The sequence below is a fragment of the Phodopus roborovskii genome, unplaced genomic scaffold, assembly GCF_943737965.1.
Source record: "Phodopus roborovskii unplaced genomic scaffold, PHOROB, whole genome shotgun sequence".
NCBI lineage: Eukaryota > Metazoa > Chordata > Mammalia > Rodentia > Cricetidae > Phodopus > Phodopus roborovskii.
This window is the reverse complement of record NW_026126585.1, coordinates 12,452,223-12,477,194: the sequence shown is the minus strand read 5'-3', so window position 1 is coordinate 12,477,194 and position 24,972 is coordinate 12,452,223. Positions and strand designations below refer to the sequence as shown.

The following is a 24,972-nucleotide window of genomic DNA, read 5'->3' as shown; positions in this document are numbered from 1 at the left end:
AGGTTGTCTATTTAAGGGGAAAAACAGGGGTGTGGGTGGGAGAAAGCCAATCTACACTGCAAATGTGGTTTTTTAAACAAAACAAATACTCTTAAAAAAAATACTTGTCAGGTTTTAGAGCCCCCCCCCCCCCCCCCGTCTTAGTGGCATCTTTCCTAAAACTTTCTTGTGAAAGTACACTGACATAGAATATTCAAGTGAAGAACTACAGAGACCACATAATAGGGTTTAATGTCGGATCACTTGGATAGTACATTACAGAATCTGCATCACTATATTCCTATTCCCATTTTTACTAATCGCCATATACAGACACATAAGACGAACACCACTAACATTTGGAGATAATGGTAACAGGAAATCTAAAACCCCGACCCAGCAGTCATCATTTACACAGCAGAACTTGTATTATACTTGCCAGTAGGGTGACATGAACAATGAGAATGAGATCGCCTTTAAGAAATGACAATTCTGAGACTATAAAACCACAGAATTGGAGAATGAACAGTCCTGTGAAAAAATGGAGATGAATTCTTACAGGTAGGGAGGTATTAAAGTCTGTGATTTGACTTAAAGAAAAAGAATATTCCAACAAAAACTAAAGGGCTGGGATAACGGGGGAAATTACTACATTCGATGGACAGAACGTGGTCTGTAATTGTTAGATACAGAGTGTGGACTAAGGGGCCCACAATAAAGGAAGAGGAGAATCCCAATGAAGAAACATTGGATGAGTAGAGTGGTACCCATTTTCTGAGTTACACTTTTGTCTTGAGGGAGGGAGGGTTTATTTGGCTCACGGTTTCAGAGGTTTCAATCCATCATGGAGGGAAGGACAGAGCAGAGCAGCCCACATTGGTGTCCAAGGAGCAGAGAGAGAATGCCTGTGTTAGCAGGCTTTCTGCTCCCTCATTCCCCCTTCCTTTATAAACCCCCACCCAGCCTTTGGGATGGTGTACTCACATACAGGCTAGGTCTTCTCTGCGTAACTGTATCTGGAAAGATACTCACAGGTGCACACAGAGGTAGAGGAGAAAGAAGAAGGTGGGAACACTTTACAAATTTCCTAGGTGTTTTATCCAATCAAGCTGAGAGTCAAGTTTGAATGTCACACTTTTCTCTTTCCGAGACCAGAGAAGATCCAGTGTGAGTAAGATAGCATGGCTGTGCAGTAGACACACTACCTTTGGATTGAAATTAATTAACCCATTTACCCCACTGAGTCATGAGTCCACATTTTTTTCATTCACACGCAGCATAAACAATTGACCAACAGTGGATTTATTAAAAATAAGGATGACAGGTACTTTAAAAGAAAATGCCTCTCCCGTAAGATGTTTTCTTGTGCCAATTATTCTGTCCACTGCATATAGAATGTCCCCTAAAACTACTGGTAACATAAACTTTTCTTTCTAACTATTCCTTTCCTTTGTGTATACTTTTATTTAAAAAAAAAAAAAAGAAAAAAGAAAAAAAGGAAATCACTGGGCGGTGGCACACACCTTTAATGCCAGCACTCGGTCAGATCTCTGTAAGTTAAAGGCCAGCCTGATTTACAGAGCAAGTTCCAGAACAGGCTCCAAAGCTAACAGAGAAACCTGTCACGAAAAACAAACAAAACAAAACAAAACAAAACAAAAACAAAACAAAAAAACACCGACATACTATTTAAGAGTAAAGAAAGACATTTTAACGCCTACTTAATTGCCAGTTCAGAATAAAGCAATTAATATTAACTATCACTCAGCTAAAATGTAGACAATCAATATGTATACGTAAAACAATGGGAAAAAACACATTCTCCTATACAAAACCACTGACTTACTATGCTGAAAGGCTAGTTTCTCACAACCCATTTTTGAAAATGCTTTCTGACGGCAACAGTTTAAGTTTTAATGTCAGTTTATGAAGCTGACTATGTTTAGTCACTTTCACTAAACTGGGAATTCCATAAATACAAATCCCATTAGTCTCAAATTTGTGGCTGATTAGTGCATTAAACCTCTTTTAGAAAACTTTTCAGCAGCTGAGACAAATTTCATTTAATTAACCATAAAATATTGAATCGATTACAAAGATTATGAAGCTGTTTCAATTTGTATCTAATATGCAAAATTTGAAAGAACTAACAATTCTGAAAAGAATGCAATAATCATGTGATGATAAAAGATACTCATGGAAAATTAAGGAAAATAAATCCAAATACTCCTTTATAATCACCACTTACTGCTCTATGTGTGGTTGACCTTGCCTTTTCTTTAATGCTTCTAAATCAGGTTAAGAGAGGTTTCACAAAGTAGGAAAGAAGTGTTTAAATAAAATGTCTTTTTAAAACTAAAACATCAGATGTATTTTAAAATGACAGTTTCCCTGGGATTTATTTATGTGTGCAGATGTTTTGCTTGAGCGTATGTCTGTGCACTATATGCATGCAGTGCCCAAGGAGGCCGGAAGGGGCATCAGGTCCCTGGGAACTGAGCCTACAGTTGGCAGTGACCTTCCATGTGGGTGCTGGAACCGAACCCAGGCCCTCTGCAGGTGCTCTTAATCACCCAGTCATCTTTCCAGTCCCTACATTTCTTAAGACATGAATGATTAGGCCAGATGTAGTGGTACATGTCTTTGATCCCAGCACTCAAGGGCTGAGTCTGAGACCAGCCTTATTTATCTAAAGAGTGAGTTCTAGCCAGCCAGGATGATACAGTGAGACCTGGTCTCAAAACAAAACAAAACAAAACAACACAACACAACATAAAACAAACACTTAGACCTCAAGTACAACCATTAAAGGAAAAGAAAATAACTCAGTTGATCTCTAACACATTTTAAGGATGAGAGCATGTAGTAAAAAGCTAAACAGGCTATTTTGGGACAAACTATGCTATTCTTGCCTTTAGCATTAAATTTAGTTCAAAACTCCTATGCCTTTTCATTTAGAACATCAGATAAGTATCAGTGCTTCAAAGGTATCCAAGGGTAGCATTGATAGCTGACACTCGCAAATTTATTTCAGGCCAGCACTGCTCTGTGCCATGAAGTAACTCATTCCACACTCATAGATACAACTATTTCAAAGGGGCACAATTATCCTCATGTTCTGGTGAAGAGACGAGGCACAGAAAGTCTCATACCTTAGTCCACGGTCACAAGCCGGTCAGTGCATAGCTGGATCTGCATGTAAGATTTACCTTCCCCAAGGACAATGCAGAAGTGGGATGAGGACTACAGAGATACTCAAATAATTAGCATCTCAGAGTTTTTATTTTTTTGAGAATTTTGGTTAGAGGAGACATCAATCTATTCTAGTTTAACACAGCTAAGTTTCTAGGCAAGTTTACTTGTAGAAAAATCTAGAGTTCATTTTTGTTTGTTTATTGTTTGTTAACTATTATTATCATTTTTCTTTTGTGATAGAGACTATGTAGCCCTACCTGGCCTGTATGGAACTCATTATGTGTTATAAGTAAGGTTTTTCCGTCACCAATATGGACCCACCGTGGTGCCAGCCCCAAATAACACATAAAGACTCTGTATTTGATATAATTCTGTTGGCCTGTTACTAGTGTCTTATCTGCTTTCTGTCTTAATTATTAACCCATTTCTATTAATCTAAGTATTTCCACATGGTCTCATCTTACTGGAGAGGAGCTGGCGTGGTGCTCTCCCCGGTGTCTACATGCTGACTCCTCCTTCCTACTTCCTCTTTCCTCGTCTCCTAGTCCCACCTATCTAGCTTTCCAATTGGCCAACAGTGCTTTATTCATTAACCAGTATGAGAAACATATATACAGAATGACATCTCCCATCAATTACGTAGACCTACTTGGCCTCTGTCTGTCTTTGTCTCCTCCTAAGTGCTGGTTTTAAAGGCATGTGCCACCATGGCTGGCAAGAAAACCAAATTATTATAAATGAAGTGACCCAGCCAGCCAACTAATTGTTCACTTGAATTACAGAGTATTTTGTGAGAACAAACCTATTATCAAAAACAGAAATCAGAGTAAGCAGTTACTTCAGAAAGCACTTACAGACTTGTGAGTTAAAAAGCCACCCAGAGTAAAGTTTATTCGAGCAGCCCATACTGTCCTGAGTGTGTCCCCACTATCTTGGCATGGTTTGTGAATTTCTCAGTAGAAAACAATTTGAAAAGGGAGACCAAGCCCAAAGGATAATATATCCCGGGTTGTCCCCCAAAACTCTGTGTCTCTAACCCTGAGTGCTTCCCCTTCAATCTACAGTCATCCTCTTGAGGATCCAGCTTTTTAGTTTTGCTTGAGGCTACTTTGGCTTGAAAAAACTTTGTTGCCATATTCTGGATGCGTCTACAGGATATTGTTACAGATGCTGGCTGTCTTCTCCACAATGTCCGACTTACTGAGTGGGGCCAACCCTGCATCAGTTAGGACACCTCATGTGCAGAAAGTCAGTTTGTTTCATGTCCTGCTGTTGTCTGAAGCAATGACTTTTCCCACCATCAACATGGTTGCTTTCCATTCACTGTAGCATCAAGGGAGGAAAACATACTGGTAGGAGACATCCGGAATCTTTATAGTGGAACCTTTCTAAGACTACAACAACTAAAACTATCATTTAACATATTATCCTCCATAAAACTAATAACCATGAGGGGAATTTTAATGGTTTTAGGACAGATATTTGACTTGTTTTTATCTTTGAAATCACAATGAAATGTTTGATCCTTCAAATAATTTTAAAATGCAGGGAATACCTAACAAGTAAGCATGCAATTTTGTATTATACTTTTCTAAAGAGCAGGATATTAAGAGATTATTGGACTTTCCACAATGCAAGATAACTGTGGGACCTGTTGGCCAAAGTTTACTGTAACCATACAGTTAGAAATATGGAAAACACTAAAAATATAAGGGGGGGGGTATACTATATTTCAAGAATCTGTTATTTATAGAGACCAAAAGTCATTAATCACTTAGTACCCTATAATAGTAGGCCATTAATGACATACATGACTCACTTTATGTGCATATGTTGAATAAAATTCATACTCTTAAAAAAGTGTTCAAATTGATTGAACTTTTCTTTGAACTTTTGTTTAAACAAAGCAGTGTTATAGCATTAAGCCTGTGTTATTAGAGTGTTACCTAAGACAAGTGGCTCTGTGGTTCAAGTTCCTTATCTAATCTCAGACTAGAGGAAAGGATAGTTAGTTTCAATAATTTCTAGTAACCTGACAAAATATTCCAGACCCCCCCACCAGTACAACATGAATTATTCTTTATCAAAAGGAGTTTCAGTATATGAGAGATTTAAAGTTAAAAAAAAAAAAAAAAAACTCTGTAACTTATTTAGAATTAACCAGAAACTTAAGAGAAAAGCAAGTTATCGTTTATTGGAATTTGTCAATCTGATGGGAAAGAAACACCAATAGTGAGTGATTCCAAATAGAATTAACTAATGTATGGATATCAATGTGGGTGTTTTTAACCAATACTATTCTTTGTTAAAGGACCATATGCTACAGTACTACCCCACGTCTGTCATGACTTTCTGAAGAAAGCACCAACAACTTTGCAAGCCGAGAGAACAAGGGCAATATGAACTGATGGCTCAAGCACAACTCTAGAAAGAATACTCCATTTCAACAGATAAAGTAAGAAGGAAACACAGTGCTCAGCAGAAAAGTGCTATCTACACTAACAAACTAGATTTACTTTATCATAGGTGACCTGAACATGAATTTGTGTTAATGGAAAGCATCCTTCAAAACAGATAAGCCATAATTAGATCATGACTATCACCAGGAATCTAAGTGTATTTTTACACATTAACATTTTTCAAGATTAGACTTAAACAAAAGAATCACTGTGAACGAAGTTAAGCTTTTAAAAAGTCGTTCGCATTGCTGAGTGTAAATTTATTTGAACTAGATGTTGATATAGAAGAGTCATGAATTATAAACCAGGTATGTCTCTTGTCTGGTACTATTGAGTATATAGGAAAGTTCAATGAAAGCCAGCTCTCACTTGTACTTGAGGAAAGGCATAGTTGCCAACACCGTCTCATTAGTGTTTTTCCTCTGCCAATCTCTCTACTGCCATGCCTTAACGCAACAGAAAGGTCAGCAAAACTTAAGCTGAATAAAATCAGCCACACAGATGCTAGAGCTCTTCGTTATTTAAATAACTATCCTTAAATAACTCAAGGAAACCTGTAAGTACTTACCAAATACACATGCTCCATGTTTCGGTGGCAGCAGATTTAATGGAGAGGGGAAAGGAAAATAGATGGTGGAATTGTAACTTATACAATTCCTGATTCTATGTAGCTCATGCAAAACTACGAAATGTTCACAGAATCAATAAAACACCAAGTAAAATCAGGGCCACCACCTAGTAACACGAAGTTCCTATTATATTGTCAACAGAGAAATGATCCTATCTGTTCTTATGGTCCCTCCATGTGACTAACTGAATCTCCTGACAGTATGATTTGCTTCTATTCACCCAACAGTATAGATTCTTCCTACCTTTTCACATTCTAGTTACTGTTTTTTTTTTTTTTTTTAATTAAAAACAATCTTTACACAGTCTAGTTACTTTCAGTTATTTGGTTTCCTTACTATGATTTGAGACACAGTTTTGTTAGCCCATGCTGGCTTCAAACTCTTTATGTAGAAAAGAACGACCATTATCTTCTAGCCTCTACCTCCTAAGTAATGAGATTGAGATACTACATAGAAATGCTGGGTTTGAGGTGCTGTAGGTAGAACCCTGGGCATCATGCTTGTTAGGCAAGCACCCTACCACGTTTTATTCCCAGCTCCCCTCGGTCCTCAGGGCCTTTCAAATCTATGGCCTACAATGTTGCTTATACTCTTCACCCTGGAAATCCTGTTCATTCTAAGTGTTCCTTATATAGTTTGGCTCACCGCTATGCTATCACAGTCTGCTGGTAAGAAAACTTAATGTATGGTATTGAGTTACTTGAAAAATTAGAACTGAAGATAAAATTCAATGATATTGAGATTTATCAGCTGGCTATAAAACTAAAATCAGATTCAGTTTCAGATGATCATTTTTTGCCTTTAACAGGCATACAATAGTAACAATACTGAAAAAAAAAAATTGAATTATATATCTTACTAAGGGCCCGAGCAACTTAAAATGCATGTGGATGTCTTTGGTCCATTTGATCTGTTTTAATGAATACTATGCCCCTAAAAAGCAGTATAACAAGGGTGGAAGAGTCACACTTGACATCTACTAGTAAGTTTGAAATGCTTAAGACATTACTACACTTTAGATAAGCTGCAAACCAAACTGAAGCTGCCATCCAAATATGCTTTGGAAAAGAAATAGAAACCATAGCTTTTTTGAGTTTTTCTTTATTTTATTTTTAAAAAGTAAATTATATGAAGCCAAGGCTGCCATTTAAAAACCAAACCCTTATTTCTGAATATGATGTAAGATTAAAAGGCAACTACAGATAAAGGAAAATATAAATAAATATTAGTACCTTAAGACAGCACAAAAAAGAAAGGTAGAAAGAAAGGAAAAGGAAAAAAAAGAAAGGGAAAGAAAAAGAAAAAGAGCAGTTAAAACCTGAGTAAAAGGAAGCCAGGAAGCAGCTGAAAAAGAGACCGGTTCACTGTGAGAAATGTACGCCTCTCAGACAGTGCTACGGCCCCGAATCCAACAGCTCAGGACAAGGCCAATTATTGTAAAATATTAACCACACATGCTGAAGCTGCAGACTTCTCAAGAGTCCTAAGAATGAAAGCAGCTATGTATCATATAGCCAGGACCCGAACTCTTTTTTAAAGGCACCCCCTGTGGGTCCATTTCTTTAAATGTGCATTATACTGTACAGTATCCAAGCTACCTTTTAAGCAAAGGGTTAAAATAATAAATTTGTGTAGTATTGCAACTGGCAAATTACAGATCTTTTGAAACAGCTGCTTGCATGACAGCAGTTATTAACAGCAAGACACCAAACTATTTTAATTCAGTTCTAATATTTGCCTTTGTTGTTATTGTTTTGTTTTTATTTTTGAAGACGGGGTTTTCTGTGTAGCCCCGGCTGTCCTTGAACTAGCTCTGTAGATCAGGCTGACCTGGAACTCATATTTGGCTGCCTCTTCCTCCCTGACAGCCATGCTGGTATTAAAAGTGTATGCCACCATCTCTCAGATGATGTTTACCTTTCTAAACCTGATATGGCTCAAGAGAAACAGAATCTTCCAATTTTTAAGTTCACAGAGGCTAGACAATACAATAACACACCTTAATTTTGTAAGTGAGCAAACTGAAAGCCCCAGGCTTTATAACTAACACAACTAGCACTAGTTAAAAATGACCGTGGTACTGGAGAGATGGCTTAGTTAAGAGCATTTGCGGCTCTTACTGAGGGCCTAGGTTCAATTCCCAGCATCCACTGATGGCTCACAACTGTATGTAACTACAGTCCTGGGGACTCAACACCTTCTACTGGCCTCCCTAGATACTGCATGAATGTAATTCAAGGACATCCATAAGGCAAAACACCTATAAAATGTAAAATAAACAAACAAACATGAAGTCTGTTAAAAAAATTAAGAGAAAAGGACCATGGACCATTAGGGTTTTGATTAACAGTCTGCTGGTCTTTCATAATACACTGTATTGTCTGGAAAGCTTGGGCATTCAGGACTTCCACAGTGTCTGTGCTGATATGTGCCGACTCAATCCTATTTTGAATGACCAGTCAGCAATTTCATACTCACAACAGAAGAAAAGTTCACTCCCTTGATTCTAATATTGGTCTGGTTGGGGCCCCACAGTAGATGGAATTTTATTCTCATGGAGATCAATAAATTGACACAGATATGGTTAGAACACTAAAGCATTTTATCTAAAAAGATTTTCACAATGTTTATTCCACAAAGAAGGTAATAACAGAAGATCTGTTATTTCCATTGTCCATAGTCTGTGTGGTCTCAGAACCCCCTCCCTCTTCCCACAGGGTTTCTCTATGCTAACAGCGCTGGCTCCCTGGAACTTCTTCTGTAGATCAAGCTGGCTTCCAACTCAGAAATCGGCCTGCTTCTGCCTCCCAAGTGCTGGGATTAAAGGTGTGTATCACCACCGCCCAGCTTTACTTGGCTGAGTTTAATTTGGGGGAAATGTTCTTTAAATTCATATGTAAGCATTTCAGTATTACTGGTGCCATGCCAAAGAAAATTCGTTCAATTTTTCATTATTTGGCTGACTGGTAAGTCCAACTGTTTTATGAATTTAAAGATAATAACCTTTGTGAGTTCTTTTAGCATACAGAAGCATGGTTGACAAGAACCAAAAAAAAAAAAAAAAAAAGTGGTGGATAAAGTTTACATTTTAATCGTGATGGAAACAAAATAAGGAAATAAGAAAATGTATTAAAAGAAAAGACAGAAACTATGTTTACATGTGAAAATTGAGGCAGAAATCAGTAAACAGAACAGAAACAGAAATTGTCTAATATTTTAGTTCTTTGTTCTTATATTAGGATTCAGATATAAAAGCAGGGTATAAAAAAAGTTAGCAAACTATAGTTTTATGATTACAACTTTGGACTCTGGAGGCAGAAGCAGATGGAGCTCCATGAGTTCATCACAATGATTTATTATGCTGATACCTAGGTGTCAGACAATGTCAAAGCTATTGAAGGACAAGCCGTCCTGTTCTGCAGCTTGGCTGTGTAAATGCAGTCTGGTTTACTGTTCTGTTCTCTTCCATCTTAACCGACAGCAGAAAAACCACAATTAAAGTATCACAAATGATCAACAACTTCCTATCACAAAGATATTATGCCAATTTTGCATTTTTAATTATTTTCCATGAAGTGGGAATGTCTGTGGGCAGAGATGTAACTGAACTAGCATTTCAGTCCCAACATGTGACATAAGGTCTTATTTTGTAGATAGTTTGATCATGGGAAGAAATACATTTTTACCATAAACATAAAACAAAAATAAAAACTTGCATAAACACCCAGCAATCTTTGCTGCCTTATTAACACAGAAAGTCCCATAAAAGGTATTTCAGTGAGTGACATGAGGCACACTCTACTTTTTTCTATTAAACGATTTGTAGATTATTTTATCTTTTCATGTGTCTAAATGTTTTCAAAGCCAGCATGTATGTGTAGGCCCCACATACATGATTGGTGCCTACGGAGGCCAGAAGAGAGCAGTAGATTCCCAGATTCCCTGAAACTGGAGTTATAGATGATTTTGAGCCTTCATGTGGGTGTTGGGAATTGCAAGAGGAGCAAATGTTCTTGATCTCTAACCCATCTCTCTAAAACTCAATTTACGTATTATAAAATTATTGAGTCATCACAGGTAAGGATGTCAGTAGGCAGCAAATGCCTGCCTACTATGGACAAAGCCCCAAGTTCCATTTCCAGAACCATAGGATGAAAAAAAACCTAATTAAAAACAAATAATTTTGGAAGGTTTAAAAAAAAATCAGACATAAATAATAATATAAGTCAATCATTTTCAGGCCCAGAAAGCACAGAAAAATGCTTTCTTTACTGTTATTTTTTGTTGTCATTTTGAGACAGGGTGCTGCTATGTAGCCCAAGTGTGAGCCTTCTAATCTTAGTCTGCAGAGTGCTGAGATTATAGGCATATGTCATTGGTCCCATATTATAAAACAATTGTGTATATGACATTAAATGATAATTATTATGATCAATGTTCCTAAGGATAAACAATTTTTTGTTGTTGTTGTTGTTTGTTTTTTGAGACAGGGCTTCTCTGTGTAATAGCCCTGGCTGGCCTGGAACTTGCTCTGTAGACTCAAAATATCCATCTGCCTCAGTCTCCTGAGTACTAGGATTAAGGGTGTATACCACCACACTTGGCTTCAGGATGAATAATTTTTAAAACTTGTAATTTATTATTGTAAGATGTGTGTATGTGTGAAAAGAGAAAGAGGTGACACATCACGACACAGATGTAGAAGTCAGAGACGACTTTGTGGAGTTGGCTCTCTCCCCCTCTGCCTTTGGGTTAGTTATGGGCATCAAATTCAGACCGTCAGGCTGTGCAGTAAGCACCTTTACCTGCTGAGCCATCTCAACAGCAAGGAACAACTTTTGATGTCTTTTGAACTTAGATTATATGCTGTTTATATTTTTTGACATGGGTTGTATTACTAGGTTTCAGGAAAATCTGACGTTAAAAGGAGTTACATTTGAAACAGATCAAATGATAACTTAGTTAAAACAGTCAGAAAAAATCTGTGGCACACAGAATACAGGGGCTAGTCCATACAAAAAGAGAAAAGCCTGCATATTAGGAACACAAAACTTCCCGGTGTAACAGGTTAAGAACAGGAGAGTTTGGCTGTAGAGTTGTACTAATTATGACTCTTATCTGATAATAAAAGACGGGGACTGCACGAGGACAAGAAGCAAGAACAGTACTTTTCCTGGAAGGGGCAGCACAGAAGTAGCTCTCAACAGTTAGCAGGCAGTACTGAAGCAGCAGGCTTCTCTGTGCAGGTAGAGGTGAAATGACTCTGCACAGAATCTGAACCTCCAACAATGACAGATAGCTCAAAATGCTCTATGAAAGCTGATAATAAACTGTAACTTCAACTCTCCAATTTTTGTTAAACACTTGTAACAAGACACAACCAGGATGGAAACAGAAGGGAGTTCATTAGAATCAGCAGGACAGCTTTCTGCATGTCTGAGAATTGAAGGTGTGAGGGCACCTGTGTACAAACCAGAGTTTGTCTTTGGGTATGGTTCCAAGAGTTGTCCATCTTGTTTTCTTGAAACTGGTCTCCCACTATCTCTGAATACACCAATTAGTTCAGGCTGGCTGGGTATCAAGTCCCAGGAATCCACCTGACTCGACCTTGCCAGTGCTGTATTACTGTGCCCATTGTTATGTGGGTGATGGGGACCCAACTTAGGTGCTCAAGTTTGCAAAGCAATCTTTCTGCTAAGTTATTAAACAGCCCTTTTAAGACAGTATTTAAAAAGTGAGATTGGGGTTCAATTCAATATCAAACTGAAAAGGAGAAAGAAATATGTATAAGAATACAGTTCACCAGACAGGCATCGTTGACACTCAAGTGTCATCCTTTACCTAACTAAAGTTCAAATGCATCAAATTTAGCAGGCTTTGTTCTTTGATTCTGGTTAGTGTATGGAGGCCACTATGCATGACTTTCTGCCATTTCTATTTAGGGAATTAATAGGCTACAAAGAGGGCTTCTACTACCATGGCATGAGGATTCAACATACTCACTAGACATCTGGCTATGCAGAACCTTCCTATTATGCTCTCACCCCTTTATCATACAAATCTGTGTAGATTTTTTCCACTCCTTTAAATATGACTGGCTTACACACTCACACACATGTATCTGAGATCTTCAAAGACTGAGCATGATAATATCTGAATGTAAGACTGAAGTAAATCTGGAAACGGTAACGTCCACAGCTGAATAGCTGAAGATCCTGGCATCAGAACTTGACTCACCTGTCTGCTGTGCAGGCTGTGGCAGTGGTTGGTTTAGATGTGAACTATAATGGACAGAAGGGACAGGGCGGTACTGAGGCTGGCTGGAGTGATAGTGGCCTGGAGCACAGTAACAGGCTGGCATCTGCAATCATAAGCATTGAGGACAAAAATTAGTTTTACTTGAAAAGTAATTTTTCCATGAGGCACATCAGAATGCAATGAGCAGTAAATACAGTACCAACCCTTTTCAAACCAACTGAAAATTGACATGTAAACTATATTGAACTAAATTTCAAACTAAAAGTCCAGATCCAACATATCATTCAAGGATACCCTCCCCTGGGCAGTGGGGGCAAACACTTTTAATCCCAGCACACAGGAGGCAGAGGCAGGCTGATCTTTGTGAGTTTGAGGCCACCCTGGTCTACAGAATGAGTTCCAGGACAGCCAGGGCTATGTAGAGACCCTGTCTCAAAAAATCCAAACCAAACCAACCAAACAAAAATGAAAAAGAAAACAAAACATCCCTACAAAACCAAACAAAACAGAACAAAGGGAATTTACCTCTGTGTCCATCAATCACATTTAGATTTTATTGCTGTATTTGTTTTACATTTCTCTTTTTATAAACATAAATAGTTTTTGCTTTGCTGAAAAGCTACTGAAAACTGCTTTGTTCTTTGTTGCCTACCAGACCTTGACAATAAGACCTTACTGCTGAGGAAACCACACACTTTAGACATAGGACTTGGAGGAGCTGAGTTGCAACTGCTAGGACAAATTCTCATACTATCAAAATGTGCTATATAAGCTGTCAATGGAGAAAAGCAATCTATTAACTATACAAATCACAGCGACAGCCTGACAAACGTCCCCGATGATGCAGTAGCAGCACTCTTATCTTGGAGTACCAGCAGCTATCTAACTAGACTTAATGATCACTCAGTAGGAGGAGTTCATGCTTGGTACAGTAAACCTAGCTGTCTACCTGTGTCTAGAGAGGTTACAGATCCCAGGAAGAGCCCATGTCTGCCATTTTCCTAAACTGTACTCTATTTACCCTTGTACCCACAGATAAATGTAGCACTTAAGCCCTCATCAAAGAAGACTCTTTTTGCACCAGAGACAGATCCACAACTGTTTAAAACGCAGAGTGTCTGTGGGATGTCCATCCCCAAGTGAAATGTTTTACCCCCTACATCTTAGGTTAAAGAAAATGACTGAAGATTGTGTGAGCGGAAAGACTGTAAGAACCAGAGGACCAAGACACCTCCTAGATAGTATGCTTATACATCACACACTTCTTTCTCTTTATATTTTTAAGGCAGGGCTTCACAATGTAGCCATGGTTTGTTTGGAACTCTTTGCAGATTAGGCTGGCTTTGAATTCCCAGAGATCCATGTGATACCCAGTGCAAATTTCTTTTAAATTAATCTGACCTAGCTCAGTTGCAGTGTGGCACAAAAATAAAAGGCATTGGAAACAATCTTGTACATACACAATCTAAGCAATCTACAAAACCAAAAGCATGGCTAAAATAACTCAATGAAAAGGCTGTAGGGAGGCTGGGCAAGGAGTCCCGGCTTCTGTAAGAAAGCAGGCTGAGCAGGTCATGGTGAAAAGCAGGTAATGGACCCCTCCATGACCTCTGCATCAGCTCGTGCCTCCAGGCTCTTGCCTTGTTTTGAATTCCTCCTCTGATGGATTATGATGTGGAAGTGTAGGCCAAATGGAATAAACCCTTCCCTCCCCGATTTACTTTTGGTCATGATGTGTTATCACCACACCAGGAACCCTAACTAACACATACACTGTGTTTTCCTAAAACCAAAACAAAACACACTTCCTAAAAGACAGAGGGAAATTCAAAGGACACATACTGTAAGCTACCTAATTGAATTGTAGCTACCTGTCATGTGGCTGCTCCCCAGATGCTTGACAAGATACAGATGTAACTATGGGCTTTGCTTATACTATCTCACAAACTGTTCCCATGTTACAGGCTTCAGTGTGTGTGTGTGTGTGTGTGTCTGTGTGTGTGTGTGTGTGTCTGTGTGTGTGTGTGTGTGTGTGTGAGAGAGAGAGAGAGAGAGAGAGAGAGAGAGAGAGAGAGAGAGAGAGCATGAAAAAGCAACACACCTGTGGTGAGGGCTGAGGAAGATACCCCTGCTGCTGGAGCCCAGGCTGGCTGACAGGATGCCCAGAGGCAGAGAAACTGGCAGTGGGGACTGACTGCCCAGGTGGCAGGGAAGGAGGAGGGGGAGGAGGAGGTGGTGGAGGCGGATGTGGGGGTGCTGTCGTCACAATGTAACCAGACTGCTGTGGAGACTGAAGAACGACAGTGGACTGGAACATGGTGGCATGAGGGTCGGAACTATCAGCTGATGGCTGGCGGGCAAGACTCATGTGGCTGAACTGAGAACCAAGGTTATCCTGTTGAAAAGAAGTTGGCAGTCAGTGAGCCTTTTATTCGTGAGCCAAACTTACCAGTGGATAGTGCTTTATATACACACACACATATATTATTTTATTTGAGTATCTCATGTAGCCTAGACTAGCCTCAGACTCATGCAGCTGAAGATGACTTGAATTTCTGACCCTCCTGTCTCTTCTTGAGAGCTGGGATTACAGGAGTAAAGCACAATGTCCGATTTGCGCTGTGCTTATGATAGAACCCAAGACTCTGTTCATGTAAGGCAAGTACTCCCCCAAATTAAGCTATATCCACCTGGCTCTATACTTTATACATTTATAAGCAAGCTGTAGCTGTGTAGGTATGGACATCTTATATATGTGAATCAGGTAAGATATAAGAAAACAGGTTCAAGAAAATAAGAACTGCAATACAGGAGGGAAGGTATGTTATAATGCTATCATTACGTGCTTTTTTAGAAAATATACCTAATGGACATCATTAGGGTGCATTTCCCAGTTTAAAAAAAAAAAAAACAACTACATGTATTTAATGAATTTTAAATGCTGACTAGGGTTTAGAAGTAAAATTGGACACTTTTATATTATATAGTCAATATTTCCTGAAAGGAGTTTCTTTTAAATATGCCTCTCTTTCTAGGATTCAGGTTTGATGCCTGTCTGTATCTCCAACCATCAAAATCTAACTAGTCATTCTTTTTCTTTAGTAACTTCTAAGTGCTTCTCAGTCTGTCACTTAAGTTAAACAGTAAAATACTGTAAATCAGAGTGTCCTGTTTCTGGATCACTGGTGAAAAACCAGTGGTATCCAGACAAGGCAGGGGCTTATAATTTATGAGCCACATGACATACAGTTCCCAACTTGACAGCGTAAGCATTAGCTCTTATTAGTTATTCAAATGACGATACAGAGTTAAAATGGAATGCCCACTCTCAGGAAGCAACAGACTAACAGCATATCTGAAAATGGTTTCTAAACATGAAAATGTCTAATTGTCCTAAATTACAAAGTAATATTGTTAAATATTCTTACAAGAGGTAGTGTATGTACACACCACTGTCAAGGGTCTCTCATAAATAGTATTTCTCTATCCTTCAAGCTGAAAGTTATTTCAGAAAATCATTCAGAGACAATCTGGTAAATAAGGTTGCTCAGTTCAAAAGGAAAACAACCTCAACAGAGAAATTTCCAAAAAGCAGCGAGGAATGGTTTTTCAGCTACAGTTTATAACCTGGTTTGAAACATAGTTTCAACATGGGATAGTCAATGGTATCAACATAGAATATCCCTAGTAAAAGCAGGCAAGATGCCAGGAAGTTCACTTCAAAGGAAGCAAACTTCTCATGCAGAAGCTACTCTTTGCCTTATGGGCCTGAGATAATACAGACAGTGGCAGTTACAATTCAGGGCATATTTTGGATTAAGGGCACTACACAAACTAGTCATATGGTAAGAGGGAGTCTCAATTATGAAAATGTCTTGGTAAGACTGACCTGCAGGCAAGTCTGTGGTACTTTTTATTAAACATCGATCGATGTTGGAAGGCCCAGCCCACTGAGGGTGGTGCCACCACTGGGCAGGTGGTCTTGGGTTGGGTAAGAAACGAGGCTGAGCAATCTATGAAGAGCGAGGCAATGGGCAGCACCCGTGCATGACCTCTGCTTCAGTTTCTGCCTCCAGGCTCCTGCCTGGACTTCGTACGGAGACAGTGTGACCCCTGGGAGTTGTAATATGAGATAAACCCTTTCCTCCCCAAGCTGCTGTTAGTCATCACGTTTTAATCAGAGCGACAGAAACCCCATGACACTGCCGTTCCAAGACTAAACAGATTTAAAACTGACTTAAATGAGAAAAATCATTAAAACATCTAAGAATATTTAGTTTACAACATTCATCCTGAGACAACCCTTCAGAAACATCAGGAATATTATGTTTTAAACCGGCACTATGATAAGCTGATATAATCGCTGTCTTATCGAAAGGAATACATTATTAATATGAATTAGAAAACACCTTTGTTACTTATGCCTGGAATAAAAGCGAAAAGAGCAAATCCCACTGACCACAGTCTGAAGCATCCACTACACACTGCCCATAGTAACGATGAGGTGAAAAGAGATACAGTACCACAGAGTACTGCTGGGTGGGTGAGACTGGCAGGAGCGGGGATGGGTAGGGGGCTGCAGAGCACTGAACAGGCTGAGAGGCGCACTGCAGAGGACCAGCAGGCTAGGAAGAACAGGTGGGCAAACAGTTAATGTCAGAGGAAAAGGTTACAAGAATTGCACAGCATGGAAAGTTATACTTTGGGGCAATAGCTTTAACACTTAAAAAGTCACTAAAAATACAGAACAATCAACAAGAAAAACAGTATCAAATGAAGAACTCTACACAGCAAGAACATACCTAGGCTCAAGTTGATGTCATACTGAGAATAATAACTTCTATGTCATAAATGTAAACATTTTTGTAGATTAATAGAAATATAGCCATTTCAAATCTTACTATCAGAGTTATGTCAATAAAAACAAAACTTCTCACTCTTACTTCCTGATTTTTATCTTAAAATGCTCTACAGGGAATAAACAAGGAAAAAATGTTTGTATAACTAAGATTTATAATGATCACATATTCTTTTTTTTTTTGAACCACAAAGTCAAGAGATTAATCTAAAAGTGTAAAAGGTTCAGATTAGCTTAGAGGTAATAAATAAATAAATAAGATAAAAAATAGAAAGGAAGAAGGTGAAAAAGAAAACATGAAAAAAATAAAATGACCCGTGGAGCAGCTGATTGACCTGACAAACCCCTCTGTCATGAATGAACTAGCTGAGGAAGCTGTAGCACACTAATGAGGTGCAGTTGCTGGCTCCATGATGTGCTGAGTCACATAAACAGTAAGACATAATCTGTCTTCAGTCAGTCAGTCTGACCCACTCAAGTGTCAGATGAACAAGAACTTCCGTCTGCTGGGAAACGGAAGGAAGGACTCTGAGCTGAGAGCCTGTGGTATAAACGAGTGTCTCCCACAGTGCTAACTGGCAAAGAAACGCTAAATTACAGGAGTAGCTGAAGGCTTTGTTGACTCTGCATGGGAGTCAGTGCCCTTTCTGCAGAGTGGGTGGGGGTGGGTAGGGGGGTGGGGAGGAGGGAAACTGTGGTTGGTATGTAAAATGAATTAAAAAAAAAAAAAAGAGTAGCTGATCAAAATAAAACCCTGATATCACACTGACAAGGAAAAAATCTCACCTTTCTTTTCCTTTGCCTACTTGAACTATGGCTACAAAGCAATATTCATGTAGCAAAGGGGCTATATTTGGCATCCACAGATTTACTGTGTTTGATATTGCACAAATCCTAGCAATTGGGTATTCAGTCAATGAGTTTTTGTTTCTGTGACAATCTAACTGCCAACACTTTCAAAAAATGTGTAGGTTAAATCAATCATAAAGTGGGGTATTTACCTCAAGACCTGAAATTCAGCTCTTTAATGCATCTGTTTCCAAACCATTCTCTATACCTTCATCTAGGATATCCTTATTAGTAACTACATAGGACAAAGTTATTTCTACACTTGCTCTTAACCACAAGTCTGAGGATCACCAGGCAAAATCATTCCTAGGAGACAATAGTCTGAGATAATAAACTATAACCACAAAGAAATTCTTGAGATTTTTAAAGCTGTACTAACCTTATTTCCATCAAATTAAGTAAAAGTGGGAGTCAGTCCTATAAAGCTCCTGGTGAAACACATAGCAGTGTAAAGACAACAAAAGCAAATATAACAGCAAAAGAAAGATTCTGTGGAAGCAAGTTGAATGAAGCCAAGGCACAGCAGGACAAGGAAGGAGTTTCATGTAGCCTTAAGTGTATTCAACATAAGGGGGTTAAAGAGGTCATGTGGAAGTCTTTGGCAGAGCTTTATGCAATTTGCTCTAGTAAATGCATGGTTTTATATGGTCTTAGAAGATCTCTAAAACTGTATAAGCCCTACTTTAGGGATCAAAGAAAAACAAAGCTGACATGCCCAGCCGTGAGCCTTACCTGCAGAGACTGCTGCTCTCACTAATTTTACACTTTGTGACAGTGCAACTCAACTATTTACATGCTACTCGCTTCGCACCATACCATTGTATAATAGCATACCAATATATAAGTGACCCATCTTGTGAGAAAATGGGATGAAATTTCTTTAGTTCAAACTTATCATCACATACCTCTTATGAGAAATTATACTAAGAGATTCATTCACTAGTGGAATGATTATATGGTCTTCTACAGAAAAAAGTGCATGAGCGCACATATAAGCTACCTTTGAATGGGACATCATTGGGGACAGAATATTAAAGCTGTGGGAAATACTTACGTGGCTATCTCAGTCATTATCCCTACACATGCAAAGGCAGGTGAACTTAGCATTACATAATCATGGATTTGTGCACCTGTGAGAAAATGTGACCGGCTGCTGGCTGCTGAGGTGGTGGGGGTGGCAGAGGTGGCTGTGGAGGACCAGGCACTTGGGTTCGAACTGGCTGTTGAGTCATGGGAGGATTGTACACAACTGGGGTTCCATCTGGGTTCAGGAAGGGCTGACCTGGAAAGAGGAAAAAGTCAATGTACAACAGGGACTGAAAATAAAACCGTCCCTACTGATTTATAAAACACATCCATAAACCCCTCATGAACAAGCCACAACTCGCAATTCTGGAAGACAAAAGTTGTTCTTAGCTTGATTCAAAATGAAGCTATTGACAATCTTTATTTTTTCCTTAGTATAAGAATTCAAATATCACTGGTTTTGGGAACCAAGTATTGTTTCAGACCCTACTGAGCTCACTGGATAATCAAAATATGTTCTGAGGGACTAAAGAGATGATGGCTTAGCAGTTAAGAGCATTGGCTGCCCTTCCTAAGGACCCAAGTTTGTTTGGTTCCGGTCAGCAACATGGCAACTCACAACCATCTTTAACTCTAGTTCTAGGGGATCTGATGCCCTCTCCTGGTCCCTGCAGCCACTGAACTCAGCTGGTGCATAAACATACACCAAGCAAAACACATAAACTAAAAGCAATCTTTAAAAGAACATTTTCTGAAAGTTTTGAGTTCTGAATCTCATTCTGCTCCAGGTAGTCTATCACAGGACCGTGGTTCAGCAACTGTAAACATAGGAAAAGGGTCAACAACATTCAAAAGACCTAGCACTCCTACCTCTGCCTAGCCTCACCATGGTCAATAGAGCCAGTGTGGATTTCAGTTCAAACACAAAGTACATGACTCAAAGATATCAGGAAACCATTCAAAAATTTTCAAGGGAACGAGAAACAATCTGGGCTAAAGCCTACACTAAATATGTTTAACTTAAAAACAACACAAAACAAACAAACAAAAAAATAGGTTTAAAATGTAAATTGACAGCTTCAAATTTGTAAGTATGAAATCAGTTTATTGGCAATAGATTATGCATAGCAAAATTATATAACAATCTTGTCTGTATCTACATATTTCAATTTCCCTACTGTAATGGGGTTTCCCCTACCTAAAAGGGCCATTATAAAGGTCATCAATGAAGGATTTAAAGTTTTGAGTATGTGGGTGATGGGAAATGAACCTGGGTCTTCAGAAAGAAAAGCCAGAACTTTTGAAACACTGAGTCATCTGTCCTGCCCATTAGAAGATATTTTAATTATAATGAGCTCAGTAGGGTCCACAGCATCACCCTATCAAACTAGATATTGTCTAAAGTAAATTTTCAAAAAATTAATTATTATTAGTTTATGTCAAGGGCTAAGAATTTACATTGTCAATATTAAATTACAGCAACTACCTTTTTTTTTACACAATGTCTTCTAGATATTACATAGTAATTATATTCTTAAGACATTATAGGTTTTCATCTACTTGGTTCTTCATAAAGTACATATTTGCTACAGAATAAAAATGCTATATCACATAAACCTCTCTCAAAGGTAGTCAAATCACTTCAATGGAATACACTGTTGTTTAATTATATTCAGGCTATTATCTAGTCTATACATCATAGATGTACATCATAGATGTCACACGGGGAAAATCCTTACAATATGAATAAAACTTTTAGCATTTTATAGCCTAAACGTTTATGCTGAAGTGCTCAGGACAATGACACTTATAAACTACCTCTCTGGATACCCACCTGTCTGTGGGTTGATCAGAATACTGCCAGGTGGTATGCCAGTTGCTTCCAAGGGAAGCAAAAGGAAGCTAGGGCTAGGAGATGCACCTTGCCCACTGAGGCCACCATCAAAGGAAAGAGAGCTGTGAGTGCTGGCTGCCGGGTAGATGACAGGTGCGCCATGAGAAGCTTGGCTAAGAGCTGAACCTGGGAGAGGCTGCTGGGTATGAGAAAGAGAGCCTGTAGAGGACCCTACGCTACCTGAAGACTCAGATCCTAGAGGAAGAGCAATGAAAAACATAGTATTAAAGGAAAAAAGAAAAACAAAAACTAAACTTCAATATAAAAATACAGGTTTAAAAACCTAATAATACAATTCATATCCTATAACACACAGTTATAACATAATGGCACTGGCTACTACGATTACTGCCCAGTGGTTCTTTTTTCTTTACCCTCCTAAGTATGTTTAACACAGCAAGCAGCAACACAGAAATGGTAAGAAAAGTCACAGCCAAAGCATGTAATTTACCAAGTTTACAGTAGCACAAGGCACAGACAGCCAATGAAGCATACTACTGACACTCTCAAAAGGACACGCTATATACATTTTACCTTTTAGAAAAACACTTAGCAATATACAAATTACAATTTCCCCAGGAAAAAGAATTTAGCACAGGCAAATGCCCAAAACCTCATGTAACAGAAACTCTGATCTATACATTAAGAATGGCGTGGGAAACAACAGAAATAATATATTATCTACTGAAACAAGCAAATGCCAAGTTTCACTACAGAATTTCATCTTGATTTATAATCAGCATCCTCCTATAATGTAAACTCAACTACCTTTCTCTTTCACCTAGTAACAAAAAAAGTACGAAAAACATTCAAGTCTGTATTGTTAGGACAAGCTTAAAATGTATTTCTTACCAAACTTTAACTAATTTCATGATTGAATTTTGACTACTTTCAAGCCTACACTTTATTTCACAGGGATTGAAGCTGTTACCGACATTTAAAGCATGATGACTGAGAGCTGATAACCAGACAATGGAATGTACAAACGGATTCAGATAGTACTTATAGTTTGATTAATTTGTTATTAAGGGAGCTGACTCTGGGATGAAGACGCTAATGAAAGTGATGAATAGTATCCACCATACACAATGCCTTCTGAAGAAAGCTCTTCCTCCAAGTCATATAAAAATGACACTTCAACTTTATCACTTTTCTTTTTTTACGAGACAGTTTTTGTTTGTTTGTTTGTTTTTGGGTATCCCTGATTCTCTTGGAACTCAGAGAGATCCATCCACCTGCCTCTACTTCCTGAGTGCTGGAATTTAAGGATAAAAACATCCCATTGTCTCTTAAGATAAAATAGCAAAAGTTATTCTATATATTTTACTTTTACTTATTATTATTGTATGTGTGTATGCGTAGATAAAACATGCATGTGGAGGTCAGAGGGCAACTCTGGAAAATCAGTTCTTCTTCTAGGGGTCAGGTTTGTATAGAAAGTGTACTGACTGGCTGAGCAACCTCAGTGGCCACTGGCCCCAAGTTATTAAAATGTTTTAACTTAGGTCAGGCATGATGGTGCACAGCTTTAAACCCAGCACCTGAAACGCAGAAGCAGGTGAATCTTGCACTCTCTAAATGACTTCCTCACAATTGAGATTTATTTTCCTTCAGTTATGACCAAACTGCAGAATATACAGATAAGTATACAGATTTTTAAAAATTCATAAAATTTACTGTCTTTAGCAATAGAGTTATATTTTAAATAAGATAAGAATTGGAATTCACAAACATTAGCAATTTGAAGCATATACTATATTAAAAAATTCTGTTGTCTTAATATACCTTCCAAATGTAGTTGTACAATACTTATTGTATGTTTAACCTAATCCAAACAGGATAAAGAGAACTTTCATGTTTGAGATTAAAAAAAAAAAAAAAAAGTCTATAAAAGTCCTCTAAAAAAAAAAAAAAAAAAAAAACATGAAATTCTGTAGTGAGAATGAAGAGAAAATGCTATGACTAATGTATTTGTAGTACAAAGCAGCCAAAAGAATTAGCAGACTATTTAAATTTCTATTTGTAATAGTTGTAGGTGTATTATTTTCCTTTGTTTTTTAAGTTCCTCAAAAATTTCTCAACAATTTTATCCATTTTATATAGGGTAAGTCATGAAAAAATGCAATCAATATTTGACAGTATGAGATACACCTAATATTAAACAATCCTGGGCGAGAAGCCATGATTTCCAATCATAAATAAGTGAAGAATTTCCAGTCACCTCCTCTGCACAAGAAATGAGTCACTGAACTAAGAGATTAAGTTTATACAGCAACAGACAAGGCACTTTAGTTTGTAATTCTATCTCCAGGACCAAATGAATCCTGATGTCAGTGCAGCCATCACTCCTGCTGAGCTGAAGGTAACTTTACATTGTTCGGTAATTAGACCACACGATGAGAAGCTAACACTTTAGGCAAAGTGGCATTCTGACTGTGCACTTCTAGGAAGAGACTTGTACCTGTTTTTGAAAGCCTGCCTATGCTTTTGCTGCTTCCAGAGCTGTCACCTCTCGTCAGGACCGAGATCCCACTAAAGCTGCTGGCTTTGGTCACAGCAGGTCTCAGGTTCCGGAAGGAGCTGTCTGAATCTGTGCTGCTCCAGGGCCGAGGCTCTGAGCACTTCAACTCGGTTTCAGTGCTGCTCTGATGGCTGTTTGTTGATCTCCCTGAAGCATCTTTATTGACTCTGTAATTTAGAAATAAAACATTGAAAAGCTAATGGGAGAAAGGAAAAAAAAAAAAAAAACAAAAAACAAAATACAAGTTTTATCACCAACTGGAAAACAACCCAATACCTAAATATCTGGCGCCTCTGTTGGGTACCACTAGTGTCCTCATCTTGGATTCTGTTGGCATTTAAAAAAGACATTTAAATTGTTATTAGCATCAATTATATAATAACCAGGATAGGTAACAACCAGGACAGATTAAAAATTTCCTTACCTTTTATCAATAATATAGTTTTCTTGGGAACAAAGAGACTGAAAAGGAAAAAAACAGTATAAAGTTTGTCAAATACACAAAGTCATCTGTATACCAATGGTAACAACAAAAATCATATATAGTAACTTTAAGAGCACAAGCCCCAAGGGCTGGAGAGATGGCTTACCTGCTAAAAGCTAGGCTTGTAACTAAAAATATAAGAGTACAATTCACAAAAGATTCAATGAATGATAATGAAACATTTTGATGGCTTGGAGACATTGTTCTTACTTTTAATAGACACCTATTTTAGAAGCCATTCGTTGTCAAAATGAATTTGAAATTTGAATAGTCTTCTTAAAATGGACACCCTGAGTATCATTAATCATATATTCAAACTCTACAGATTCTCTCTTATTCACAAATATTTAATTATTGGTGAGCAAAAGCTGATAAAGACACTGGGAAGATGTCTCAGAACAAAAAGGCACCAAGCCAGGTGGTGGTGGCACAGCCTTTAATCCCAGCACTGGGGAGGCAGAGGCAGGTGGAACTCTGAGTTCAAGGCCAGCCGGGTCTATAGGGTGAGTTCCACGACAGTCAAGGCTATTACACGGAGAAATCCTGCCACAAAAAAACAAAATCTAAACAAACAAACAAAAATAAAAAGGAAAAGAAAAAGGTAAAGGCACCTGATGCCAAGCCAGAAGACCTGAGTTCAAGCCCTATATATAACCCACATGGTAAAAGTTAAGAACCAACTCCTGAGGTTGTCTTCTGACCTCCTTTCTTATGCACGTGCATATACACACAAAAAATAAATGTGAAAAACAAAGGCTGATCAGTTCACTATAACACAGCGACCATTTCTATTTGTGGTATGATAACACACAGACTACAT

General features: G+C 38.3%; 1 protein-coding gene across 6 annotated transcripts in view; it reads right to left on the bottom strand.

Annotated features, from left to right (window-relative positions):
• The window catches only part of R3hdm1 (R3H domain containing 1), a 96,937-nt gene that overhangs the window by 18,181 nt on the left and 53,784 nt on the right, over positions 1 to 24,972 (bottom strand). For 4 of the 6 annotated variants that reach the window (XM_051204131.1, XM_051204133.1, XM_051204132.1 and 1 more), the window contains 7 exons: positions 24,093 to 24,130; positions 23,945 to 23,995; positions 23,609 to 23,835; positions 21,088 to 21,342; positions 19,358 to 19,509; positions 14,622 to 14,915; positions 12,500 to 12,623 (listed from right to left, as the gene is read on the bottom strand). In XM_051204131.1, the coding sequence (XP_051060088.1) occupies positions 12,500 to 12,623; positions 14,622 to 14,915; positions 19,358 to 19,509; positions 21,088 to 21,342; positions 23,609 to 23,835; positions 23,945 to 23,995; positions 24,093 to 24,130 (1,141 nt within the window). The remainder of the gene's footprint in view (positions 1 to 12,499; positions 12,624 to 14,621; positions 14,916 to 19,357; positions 19,510 to 21,087; positions 21,343 to 23,608; positions 23,836 to 23,944; positions 23,996 to 24,092; positions 24,131 to 24,972) is intronic. The other 2 variants (XM_051204135.1, XM_051204136.1) reach the window with 1 other exon arrangement.